Consider the following 13138-nt stretch of genomic DNA (forward strand, 5'->3'; position numbering starts at 1 on the left):
AAGCTTTAATTCATAGTAGAAGTTTTTAGGGGAGGCGGCCGACAGCTAAGGTCATTCGTGCTAGTAGGGATGGATGGGTAAGGAAGGGTGGAGAGAAACTTGGCGTCAGCACTATTCTACTCTGGTCGAAAGGTGCCAAGGGGTCCGCAGTTTAACGTCCCATCCGATGGGCATAGTAGTCACTCAAAGTGCTGTCCACGAAGCATTTCAGGTAAGGATCGGAATCCCACTGAAAAATATTTGTTGTCTCCAGGATTTCAACCTGGGATCTCTCAGTGTGAAGCCTGTACGTTCGACACCGGATCATCCCGATCCCCACTTTAATGAATGGAAAAGTACTCAGTTATTCATGTTTTAACAAGTATGTAAAATAATGATGTTTATATGTGAATAGAATTGGTACCTAATGATGAGGATGGTGCTTAGCATGACCCTAATGCTATATTAACATGAATGCATAAACATACAAGTTTTGTATGAAAAGCATCAGCAACAATTTTTTTCCTGACATATGCATGAAGTGCTGAATTCAGACCGTCAGTTACATGTGCACATGACTGCAGTTCATATTGACATTGATGAGATGATGGTGCACACCATTATCACTGAAAATTTAGCATTGTGAAATATATGGATTAAACTCATGCAGAAGTTCTTGACAGATGACCAAAAGCAGAGTCGAGTGTCTGCTTGCGAAGACCTGCAACAGCATCACGACGATTCCCCAACCCACTTACATGTCCAACTTGCCCCCCCCCCCAGCAGACTATATCCTATTCTCAAAAGTGAAATTCTCTCTCAAAGAACACCACCTTGGGACCTTAAGTGCCATCGAAGAAGCTTGCATGCATACCCTTAAGGACCTTCCAGAATCCGCCTATCAGGTAGCCTTCAAGTCATGGAAAAGCCACTGGCTTAAGTGAGTCAGCACTCAAGGGAGATACTGTGAACAATTTTGAGGTATTGTAGCAACATCTGAAATAGATCTAGTTTTCCAAATATATTTCCCGATACTTTTTATACAAACCAAGTAATTATTGTTGCATTAAAAATCACATAACTCTGAGCTGCTTAAGAAAATGTTTACATTTCAGATATGAAAATTATGTTGTGGACCTATTTGGGAACTGATAAATGGAAGACAGAGAATTAAATCGAATTAAAGATGGAAAAACTAATTATTGATACCATTTTATAAAGTATACGGTCTGCATTATCCGACCAAATAATGGTGGGTTTTTCGTACCAATCCAAACTTTGCGTGAACCAAAATGAGAAAAATTACCTATACTATATTTTGAATTAACGAGTCCCAAATATAGCACTGAAAATGAAATACATACCCTAACTTCAAAATAAATTTTCAAGGTTTCAACATCAAATGCTTGAATATTGTCCAAACTACATAGGCTATTTGGCTATCCACACTTCTCAAGGACATGGTTAACCTATTTACTGTATAAATAATGAACACATTCCTCCAAAGAGTATTCGTAAAAGAGAGGAAAAAACTACAGAGAGCATGGCATACCACAAAATATCTTTGATGATCTTCTGCAAGGCTGACATTATGTACAGCCACGGGTATGGCGAATTTGTTTGTCATGGTGAAATTTCTCGGTTGTGGTAGCTTGGAACTCCCAGGAGGTTGGTCTGTGCAGAAATGAGCGGCAGAGGCATTGAGTGAGAGCCCACCAGGAAGCACCCGAACGCTGTATGGCACAACTACTTTCTGGGTCCCACCCCCAGACTGCTTTCCCTTCGCCACTATCTTGCCAGAGAAGTGCTTGGCTTCAAAAGCAGCATGGGCTACAAAGGAATGAATAGTTATGCAATTAGAACACCATTACCAGCAGTGATACATTTGTGGGATGACCCCATGTCACATACATTGCAAAACCATGACAGTGAAGTGCCTTGGAGGAACTCAGGTGCTTCAAGTTTATTCCACATTGCATACACTTAGCAACATTATGGTACACAGTTGGTTAGTTCAACTCAATCTTTAAAATTTTAATTTCATTCATTTTACAGGGAGTACAAATTCTTTATTTCTGAAAATGGATCAAATAGAAGAAGAGATTGATCTCTACCTACATGGAGATATTATTAAGTTCAGTCGGAAATTGTCCGTGTCAAAAAAGCTGCAGGTAATGCCACAGCTGTGCGTTGTATACACATATTCACTAGTTATAGTTCTATACTGTTGACACATTTTAATTCCCAATGAGAATCTTGAGAACATGTCATCAAATCAAATATAAAACTAAAATTGATAATAATATCAATTGCCAACTAATTTCAATCTAAGCTGACTCAAAAACGATTTCTGAATACTCCTCTGTACGTAAATTTCTAAATCATGAATATTAGCAGTGTTCCTTTTGATTATATAATAAAATTATACCTATGTATTATAATTTATGATTCAGAATTAATGTAACAATGATAAATGCTGTAAGTTTAAGAAATTTTGTACAAATGAAGTCTTAAACATTTTTTAAGCAGTTTAACTCAAAGACAACAGAATGTATGTATCTGTCCCAGCATTCATCGTTTTGCAATCATTGATTGCAAAACCTGCACTCTTATTTGAATGTTTAAAGTTTTATTTGACTGCCACAACAACAAAGTAACAATGAGAAATAGTAAACAAAATTTCACCAATAAATATAAAATTCCTATTCTTTAAAGTAAATAAGCATTCACATTGGCAATTTTATTTTTTATGGGGAGAAACAAACACTAGCCTGAAATTCAATATCTCAGAAATTTAATTTCATGTTATTTGGTGAATGGCTAAGAATTATTAAAAATTAGATAAAATAACAAAAATTATTACAAGTCTTGTTCTTTTTTATTTCTTATATTTCATGTCTATACTGCTAACTATTGGATTTCTCTTATTTTTTAATTTCCAAAAGCTGGTAATCTATTTGACCTGTCTGTATATTAAGAGTAAATGTAACTGTGATATTATCAAGTACACCAGTATATTCTAAGGTTGTAATTTTACATTTAAAATAAGTATTCATATATTAAACTTTAATAATTGGATTTCCATTTATAAATCATGTCCATAGTAGGTACTAAAAAAATTAAATATTACATTTTCAAAACAAAGCAAGTGATCAATGATTTGCTTCAAAATTCCTTATATTATCTGTGCTTTTTGAGGTAGATCTAGTACCCAGAAAATCATAGTTGGATGTACCTTAGGGATCTCAAGAATTGTCCCCCAAAATTGAGAATAGTGTGCTCTATTCAGTCGACAAATATTCTATCGTTTACAACTAACCACTGGAATATTAAAACCCCTTCAAAATTATCTAATACTATCGTGCCTTCATTTATTTCTTGACATTTTAAAAACAATTGCTGGGTTCAACCATTCTTCAACTGCAAGCAAAATAGCTGAATTTTCAATCATTATAACTGGGTAATAACCATTACTGCATAACCATTACTGCACACTTGAATAAGAGAGTATCTAGCACCTTGGACAATTATGTAGAGGTTCAAGGAGAAAATTCAGGGCTGCCTAACATTCTGTCAGCATAATGTTCACATTTTAGCCAAAACAAATTAAAAATCACAAGGTAAAATATATCTTTTCCATCGCTGATAAAAAATAGTATGCATTAACAAAAGATTTATGACAAAACTTCACAAAGTTCAATTCATACAACAAAAGATGATTAAGTTAAATAGTAAAACAACACTGGATGTAAAGCAACCCTGAATTCACTGAAAGAGCAAATACAAAATTATCCAAGTTATAAGACTCCTTTCAAATACAAGCATAGAGCAACCCCTTGTTTCATGAGGGAATTTTGTAGAAAATGCAGATTTTTGTCATGTGTGGTTTGGCAGAGTTAAGTAGTCACCTGATGACCAGGAGATCGTCATTTTTAACTCAGACAATGCCCTTGAAAATCCTCAAGTTACCCTAACTCCTCAGCATGATTCTCAGTATGTGATACATCTCAAGTTAGCAGGCCTTATCCATGGAGACTCGACGTATGCAGTACTCCCCGCTCCACTCCCTCGGTTTTCAATTTTTTTCTGCAGCACCATCGAATTTTTTAAATATATATGAATTCCCTTGGCCTCTCAGATAATAATACTTCCTAATCGTTGTTTTGACTACATGAAATGGCACTTTATAGGGAAGATAAATTGAGCAAGTCTGTACTTATGAGATAAGAGAGTTCTTTACATCTACGCTTTGTCCTCAGGTTCTGTTTGTCTTTCTTGCTTGATATGATCTCCATATTATATTGCTCTGGAACGATTTGTGATTCATTCTTTCACTTTGTTTCGTCATAACAGTTGTGAGGGAAAAGGCCTCAGCACCGTCTAGTCTCAGTTGTTACATTTCTTTCTTGAGAAAGAGAGGTAAAAAAGCCATGTATATAACCTCTGAAATGGATTCCAAGAGGGATAAGCTTTTTTTGAGTGAGGATAATATAGAGAATTTAGTTGAACATTTGGACGAAAAAAGAGAAGTGAGCATTGGATGTGATATTGCAAGTTCAAATGAGGAAGTTTGGTTGAGAGGCACTTCATTGAAAAGATACCACCGACCAGGAAGAAGTCCAGGCCTCAAATACGTCAGGTTTGCTCCGCACGAGGTAAAAGGAGGGATACAGTGTACTGGTGCCCTGACTGCAATGCAGTCCTACATTTAGAGGATTAATTAAAATTATATCACAGAAAAATGACCTTTTAGAACCGAGGTTCAAAACTTAAAGGCAAATGAAGAAGTGAAAATATAATGCAAGCAAAATTTTTACTAAATAGAATAAGCAATTTAACATAAGGTAATTTTTTTTTAATTTTAGAATAAATATTTAAAAAGATGTTAATTATTTTCAACAATGCTGCAACAGGGAGAGATTTTAGAAAAATGAAATACCGTGAGCGAGGTCCAAGCATTTAAATACCTATACTGGCTTGAGGAGTTAACTAAGTTTCTGGGTATTATATGAAATTACAGTTGGTATGGTGCTCACCAGCTTTGAATGCAAAGGAATTTTTCAAAGGTGGTCAGGCTTAATAAAATAATGTGTCTGCTATGCTGATCTATGCTTTCTTACATCCAATCATCCTTAGCATTGATAACTGATTACAATTATAGCTGATATAGTTTCAATTTAATTAACCAATCACTTATTCAAGCGTGCTCTTTTTGGCCCCCATTTTACCTGGATTTGCAGGGTATTGACTTATCCTTCACCCGACTTGATAGCACTGGGATTTTCATCGAGGTAAAATTCTATCAACTCCAGGTGACTAAACGACGTGAGATAGCAGACATTGTAAATCAACCATACCTGCCATACAGCAAGCAATAATAATGATTATCATGATTATGTCAAAAATTATTAACAAAAAGCTCTGAAGACACCTTGGGATTACTCATTTTTTTAAAGGATTGGAAAATATAAATAGCAACCCTCATATAATGCCATTGATAAGTGTTTGATGCTGTTCTACAGTTGCTAGATTATTGACAATATTAGTGGGTTGTGGTAGTCCAGGGGTAGAGCGTTGGACTACTGACTGGAGGACCCAGGTTCAGTTCCCGGGCAAGCCTCTCTGGGCAGCCTCAGTTCCACCCAAGCTGTGATTTTTCAGGTACCTTATCTTCCTGGGAAACCATAACCAGCACAGGGCAAGGAACCGGCCCCCCTACCCTGATGTCTGCATTTCACATGCTGTTGGGCATAGTACTGGATGAACTCTATTACCACCTTTCAAAGTAACCTTCAGGTTGATTGCTGTGTTTGTGGTTTTTTTTATCATGATATTATTAACCAATTTGGACAAATAATATTCTTTAGCTTGCGTCCCAGTAACATCAAATTCCAACAATATCCAGGAACTTTTCTTTATATATAGGAAAATATATGATCCAGAGAGCACAGGTAATGGTAGCAAATGGAGAATTGGGATGGGCAGTGATTACCAGGGAAGTGAGATACTGTTGCCAGTTATTGCGAGTGATTTTCAATATAAAGTGGAACCTTGTTTCATGACCACCTCACATAGGGATTAATTCTCATAAAGTAGGATATTTTGCCAAAACATTACCAGCTTAAAGAGTGACTTTTTGCATTATAAGTGAGGGGGAGAAGGGAATTTCTTTAATAATTGCACATCTGTGCTTCAGTTTGTGTTTAGCACTCATTCAGCTGGTATCTTAGTGTGTCTAGCAATCACACATTTTTCCAAACTTGTGTTCAGATGCTATTTGTGATAAGTTTAATAATATTTGGTGCATAATTTTAAACATGTCCCTGAAGAAAAAGCCAAAAGAAGGCAGCCATAAGAAAATATAAGTAACAATAGAAATAAAAAGTAAAATCAATAAAAAGCAAGAACAATATGCGAGGGAAGCTGATCTAGCATGCACAAAAAAATCATCTACATCAGAGATTTGCACTATCCTCAAGAACAAGGACGAACTTAGGAAGAGAGATAATTTAAAGGGCAAGAACATCTATAAAACAGCTATATATTCTCAACAATGTTATAAGGTTGCCTCTCAACTGGATAAACAAAAAGTAATTGCAATGTAACACTATTAACAAGAATATCATTGGTGAGAAGGCAGAAAAGATTTTAGCTGACCTCATTAGGAAGGTATTTGACAGAGTAAATGGGGGATAAGTAATTATTGTATCACAGAAGATAGCAATAGATTGGAGGGATAGGAGACTCATAGGCACTCAGGTGTGAGGCAGATTGAATTGGGATGGAAGGACAGTGTAAAGAAGGGAGTATAGACCCACCCTGTGCTCCCACTGCTCCACCATGCTTTTCAAAGTCCACACAGAAATGGGAAGATTTGGAAAAAGGAATGAAAGTTGGTGGGTATTCATTAAATCAATTAGAGTTGTACATGATCAAGCTTAAGTTTGCTAGACATCCAATGGGTTACGATTATTACTGAGCACATTAAAAACCAGCAAGATGGGGATGAGAACCATTTAAAAAAAAAAACAAGGTTATGAGGCTTTTAATAAAGAGGCAGGCTAAGTCAAAGGAAAAAATAGGAGGGTATGAACTACAGCAGGCGACACAATTTACCTAACTCAAAGGGTTTTGGATCAAATTGGTCAAGGTAGTAGGGTCATAAGAAGAAAAATTGCTTTAAGCAAAGATGCTTTTACAAGAAAGGAGTTGACAGCAGTGACATAAAGTGAGAATTTTAAGAAGAAAAAAAGATAATTGACAACTTTTATATGAGGCATGGTTTTTTTTACAGCCTGGAAACATGGTCGTCGAAGCAAGAAAATGGACATAGTTTAAGATGTGTGCGAAGAAGGATGGAAAAATCAAAATCCACGAAATGAAAACAAACAAATAAGGCCTTGGGGGGAAGGCAAGAGCTGTCGGATGAAATCTGTTAGAAGCAGACAGAATTGTTTTTTGAAGCATGGGGTGTCAGGTCGTGTCTTGTTAGGTGAGGCTCAGAAATTCAGCAGTGCTATGTTCAAGTCCATCCAAAACCTACCTTAAATGGTAAACTTCCATATAATATTAACAGCTGAATGACGTTCATATTTAGTGTGTTCACCTACTACATTAATAATTTTACCGCCACATCTAATTTTATTGTGTACATAATGAGCTTTTATCAGCTAATGTGTCATATCTTGTACATTTGCCTCATTACAGCATAGTAACTTAATCTCTAGACAAATAGAAGAGGGCAAAAAGAGATTTAAAATTTCCATCAAAAAGATTAATATTTCATGACCATGGTTTCAATTGTGTGCATCATGTTAAGTTTCTTTTTACCCGCATAATGAAAGAATTCCACTAAGTTAAACCTGAAACTGTTGTTTCACAAATAGAAGAATTATTATTGGCATTTCTCCTTCCCATAGTGTCAGTCCCTTTTTTGTTCAAGAATGAATACTACGTTTCAAATGGAATTAGTGAAGAGTAAGGTTTGGAGCAGCTCATTTTCATTATTTTCTTCGAGGTAATAGATTTACTCTCAGCTTCTGAATTCATCCTCCTTAAGATTGAAATTAATTCTTGTATTTTTGATTAATACATTGATTTTCTTTGATAGACACAAGACTGTCATTGTTCTCGTACAATTCATTTAAAACCTAGTTAATGATGTTTCATTTTAGAGAATGGACTTCATCTTTAAATCACTTATTCGTACACTGCTGTGCCCACTTTGTAGCCTAAGTGCAGGGTTCTTAAAGGCAAATCACAAAATCAAATTTCTCTTTAGGCATTTCTCCAGATTTTTACTTGTTTTCTTCAGTTATGCAATATCTAGATATTACTTCAAGCACTGGTATCAATGAGTTTAGGAATGGATTTTTTCCATTTGAAAAAATCAAAGTACATCTCAATGAAATAAACCAGTTACACTTTCTCCTAGATTGGAATGAACCAGTAAAATAGAAAACCCTAAATATTTTCAGCCAATTTTATCTACATGAAAAATCTGCCTTTGCAGACAAAAAACATATCTCTCTCCCACATGAAAAATATCAAAGATATTTCATGAAATATTCTGCATCATGCATGAAAATCAGGTGAACAAAATGCCAGCTGTTTAGTCCAAAGAGCTCATTACAAATACAACACAAAATAAAATATGTGATGTGTTCTAAATACCTCATAGTTTCTAGAAGTCTTAATTATGACATCTAATGGCCTGCCGAAAAAAACAAAACAACACACCCACACCTTATCTTCACATCAAAGAAGTTTACATTTAGATATACTCATGAATGCATGTTCTTTTCATTAATGTGCACGCATTTCATTAAACTACCTGGAAATCCATAAAGAAACTGCTCATGTTACTCCCTAATTAGTTTATAAATATTCCCTTTCCATCAGTCCTATAGTCATTAGCTCCAAGATTTTTTTTTTGTATTTATAGTGTTCCATTTTAAAAAGAAAATTTTTTGTGGCTATTTCAGATGGTATTACATATATTACAAAGTACCATTATACTGTTAATTACAAAACCAAGACAGAATATCCATCTAAATGGCCAAAACCTAACCTATGAAATGCGAGGTCCTCACAATTTCGCTTCCTAAATTTACAATAAACTTTCAAAATCAATTAAATCTATTATTTCGCCACTACTTTTAAAACAAAAGAGAGTGTACTGTTACTCAGCAAATTTTATGAGTGTGAGCATGAGTTCTTTGATGATGAACTCAAAATTTGAATTTTCAGCTATTAGTATCTGTAATAATGTTTATTGCATTCTTGTATATATGTTCACTTTCCTACTTCCTATATGTTGTCCTATATTTTTTATATTATATGGGAATAAACCAATACTGACGAGTTCTATGTCTTTCAATCATTTAGAGCAATAAAACAATGAAGCAAATTCAATGAAATTTCTCCGACTAAAAGTTTGCAAAAAATCTAAGGATTCAGGATTTGCCACTACTTACCAATGGAAAATGAGTAAGATGCTGGCAGCAGGCATTAGAAAAAATAATTTCATACGCACTTTCAGAAGTATTTACCTAACCAGATTACCCACCTGTTTTTGGAACAATCAATACAAATTTAGGAAATTTTGAGATTTGGATCCATTAATCCTGGCACAATTTTGGCAGCTGGTGCAGATCCACACTCGCCATCTATCAATTCACAAAATTAATTGCCGACATCTTCCTATTGATCAGTCAGCCCTAAAACTATAGCAGCCAACACTATAATACACATCTCAAATGATGACATTATGGAGAAACTTAACGACGTTTTGACACAGGGGCAGATCTAGAATGATGCAATCAACTGACGCTTAATAAAAATAAAAAAATCTAACATCTTAGGGGTGATGCCAAAATTAAATAAACTTGAAAAACCCCATGCAAAACTTCTGAACAAACCAAATGCCATGTGATTGACCATTCATTAGGATGGCCTTATTTAAGCTTCCATGGCTACAATTGTTTTACACAGCTAACGAAGACTAAATAATGAGCACCTTTAGTGCATATGTACTGTAAAATGTCATAAAACTCAGTCGGAAAATTTCTAAATTCATCAAATGACTGAAGCACAATATTTAATTGTGAACATAAGCACATGCATTATGCAGTAAAAAATTAACTTCTTAAATTGATACAATTGTACAAGATGCATCATTCTATAAATACATTTCTGAGACAGCCAATTGTCAATAAGGATTCAGGTGTGATGTGGTGGAATCATTCCATAATGACTGAAACAAAGAAAAACACTTGCAATTTTCTGGCTATAAAGTGGGAAATTGCAAGTGCGTTCCTTTGTTTCCATCACAACTAATTCTGTTTTCTGCTGCATGAACAGCATACATCCATTTGTATTTAGACACCAAAGAATCAAGAATTTCGTTTAGAATATGTAATTTAGAGCGAGAGAGGGTCCACTGTTTATAGTTCAATAAGTATGCAGCACAGTGCTAAGACAATCCTGACATTTTGTAGTAGTGCTGGAGGGCATCAAAACTGTAACTTTCGCTTTAATTCTTGAGGGCTATGACAACTGATTATTCTGGGAAAATGCCACATTAAAACTTTAAAATCTATATTGAGCCATCACTTCCACAACTCCTGCCTAAATCATTATTATTAAGTAGTATACCCTTTTAAGGTAGGTTTTGGATGGACACAAATATACTTTCAAAATTTCTTGACCTAGTGTAATAAGACAAAACCTGACACCCAACACTACAATAACTGTTTTCCAATTCCTCTAATCCATTCATCTATCATTCCTATCCTTTCCCTCCCCATACTTTGCTTTCCTGATATTCTCCCTCCATTAAAGCCTTCAGCATTCCATCTCTAATTGAAATGCCCTTAATCCATCTTTCCTCCCCTCTATGGATTTCCATAATAATCCTCTCTCCTACCCATGTACATTCCAAGTTTATTTGATTTCCTTTCAGTCCATTTTACCTATTCCATCCTTCCCCACACCCACAATTTAAAAGCCTCCAATCTACAGCCTTTTTGCCCACTATCTTGCTTTAACAACCAGAATTTCACAATGCACAGAACTGTGCTCCATATCAGTTTTCACAGATCTTTTCTTAATATCCTAAGCCAATGTCCCTGTTGTCAACTCCCTCCTCCAAGTGAAATCTTCTTTTACTGGTGCAATCCTTTTTATCAAATTCCTATGATTGAAACAATCTTGGTCAAAGACATTTCCACAATATGTATACTTCCAACTACTCTAGTTCTTACTCTTTTATTTTCATGTTTCACATAGCTTTTCTTCTTTCTCAAAAACTTTATACACATTCTTTGACTGCAATGATTCTCATCTCATACATATCACACCGATTTCCAAATACGCTCAGCAATAACTGTAACCCCTTGGGTGACTGGCTAACTAAAGCTTGACCCCTTCACAAACCTGATTTCATGAATTCCCTACAGCCTTCATTCTTATCTCCAGTTCCTCCCATGATATTTTTATCATTTCCTCTACATATAAGTTGAAAATCACAGGAGAGAATAGGCATCTTTCTGTCTTATTCTTTTTTCTAATGCAACCGACCTTGAGACTCCATTCACCGCAAGAACCTGAGCAGTTTGGCACATAGACAAGTTACAGATAAGACACCTTCCCTAAAATCTACTCTTAGTTTCAGCAATTCATTAATTCTAAATAATTTACTCTATCAAATGCATGCTCATAATTAGAAGCAAACAAATACATACATCCCGAGCTTACTCCATATTCGTTTGTACAAGCGTTCTCAACTGTGAATGCATTGCCTGTACCACTCCCATTCCTGAACCCAAAATGATCATCCCCAAGTAAATCATTTTCCTTCCTCTCTCTCCTTATATTGATGATCCTTAGTACCATTTAAGCTGGGTCCGAAATCAAACTTATTGATCTATAGTCCTCACGAATGGCTGCCTCTCCCTTTTTTGGATAGGAACACTGATCTGACAAAATCTACCAGCCAAATTTCTTCCTCATGAATGCTACAAACCGACCCTAAAAAACTCTTCCTTTTATCTCTCGAAACCCTTGAATGGTTCCAAGGAATTTTTATCTAACACCATGGCCTTATTTGATTTTAATTCCCTTAATATCCTTCCTATCTCGCCATCAAGTATGTTGAGGTAGAAAGGGGGTTATATCCTGGTCTTAAGCTACCCTCATCTACGTCATTAGTATTTCTCAGTCTAAACTTGCGGGCCTAATATCTTTACCATATAGATCAACAATGTAATGTATTACTGCGATCTCTGCTGACTCCTTCCTGGTTTAATCAATAATATTCCTGCCATATCTTTACCTGCAATAGTTTACCTGGGTTCTGTGGGTGCTAAGACACATATTAATGTACGCCCAACATTAGGACATAGGATAAATAATAGAGGTGGTTTCCCATTAACACTCTCAATGGTGTTTTTAATGTGATACCAATACTGACATGATAGATCACTGCATTAAATAAGGCTAGGATATAAGTCAACTTACAATACGCCCTATAAAGCTTGTGAAATTTACACATTAGGGTAGGGGGGCCAGCTTTTTTTCCCTTTCCTGCCTGCAGTTTGCCAGAAAATCACACAGCTTGGGTGAAGCTGATGGTGCTGAGGATTGACCCCCGGCCCTCCAGTCGGTAGCCCAGCACTCTACCACTCGACTACCACAGCCCACGAGTATTTAATCAAGTGTTTACTTTAAAACAGTGAAGATTCCCTGTATTAGACCACATTCAACTCCTGCAAAACCAAAGGAATGGGCACGCCATCTCTCCCTTGCAACTAGGGTTAGGCTGAACTTAATTCAGGGTAAGATTGCACAAAACATGAACCCAGCAATTCCATTTTTTTTAAGAACTTCCTAAGAGTTAAAATTTCCTAAACCATATTTATGGCTTTGAGGGAGATTGAGTCCACCCTCCTTTGAGTCACCTAATTTTATCCATAGCAGTGAAAAGTGACACACATATTTTAGGAAAAATGTCACTCCTCCTCATCAAAAAGCAATGCCATGAATGTTAAATATAATAGTTTTACATGTTACAGTTTTGACATGCTGTATGTAGTAATTTTATACGCATTTTGTATGTTTTACTCGTAAAAATGTTATAATATAGTTTTACATGTATGTT

At 35.6% G+C, this 13138-nt stretch overlaps 1 protein-coding gene across 1 annotated transcript in view; it reads right to left on the bottom strand.

Moving 5' to 3' along the window:
- Positions 1-13138, bottom strand: part of Tmem131 (Transmembrane protein 131) — a 75817-nt gene that overhangs the window by 35364 nt on the left and 27315 nt on the right. Inside the window, exon 11 of the mRNA XM_071597116.1 lies at positions 1532-1809. Coding sequence (XP_071453217.1) covers positions 1532-1809 — 278 coding nt within the window. The remainder of the gene's footprint in view (positions 1-1531; positions 1810-13138) is intronic.

This window comes from Hetaerina americana, unplaced genomic scaffold, assembly GCF_022747635.1.
Source record: "Hetaerina americana unplaced genomic scaffold, ioHetAmer1.1.p SCAF_8, whole genome shotgun sequence".
Lineage (NCBI taxonomy): Eukaryota > Metazoa > Arthropoda > Insecta > Odonata > Calopterygidae > Hetaerina > Hetaerina americana.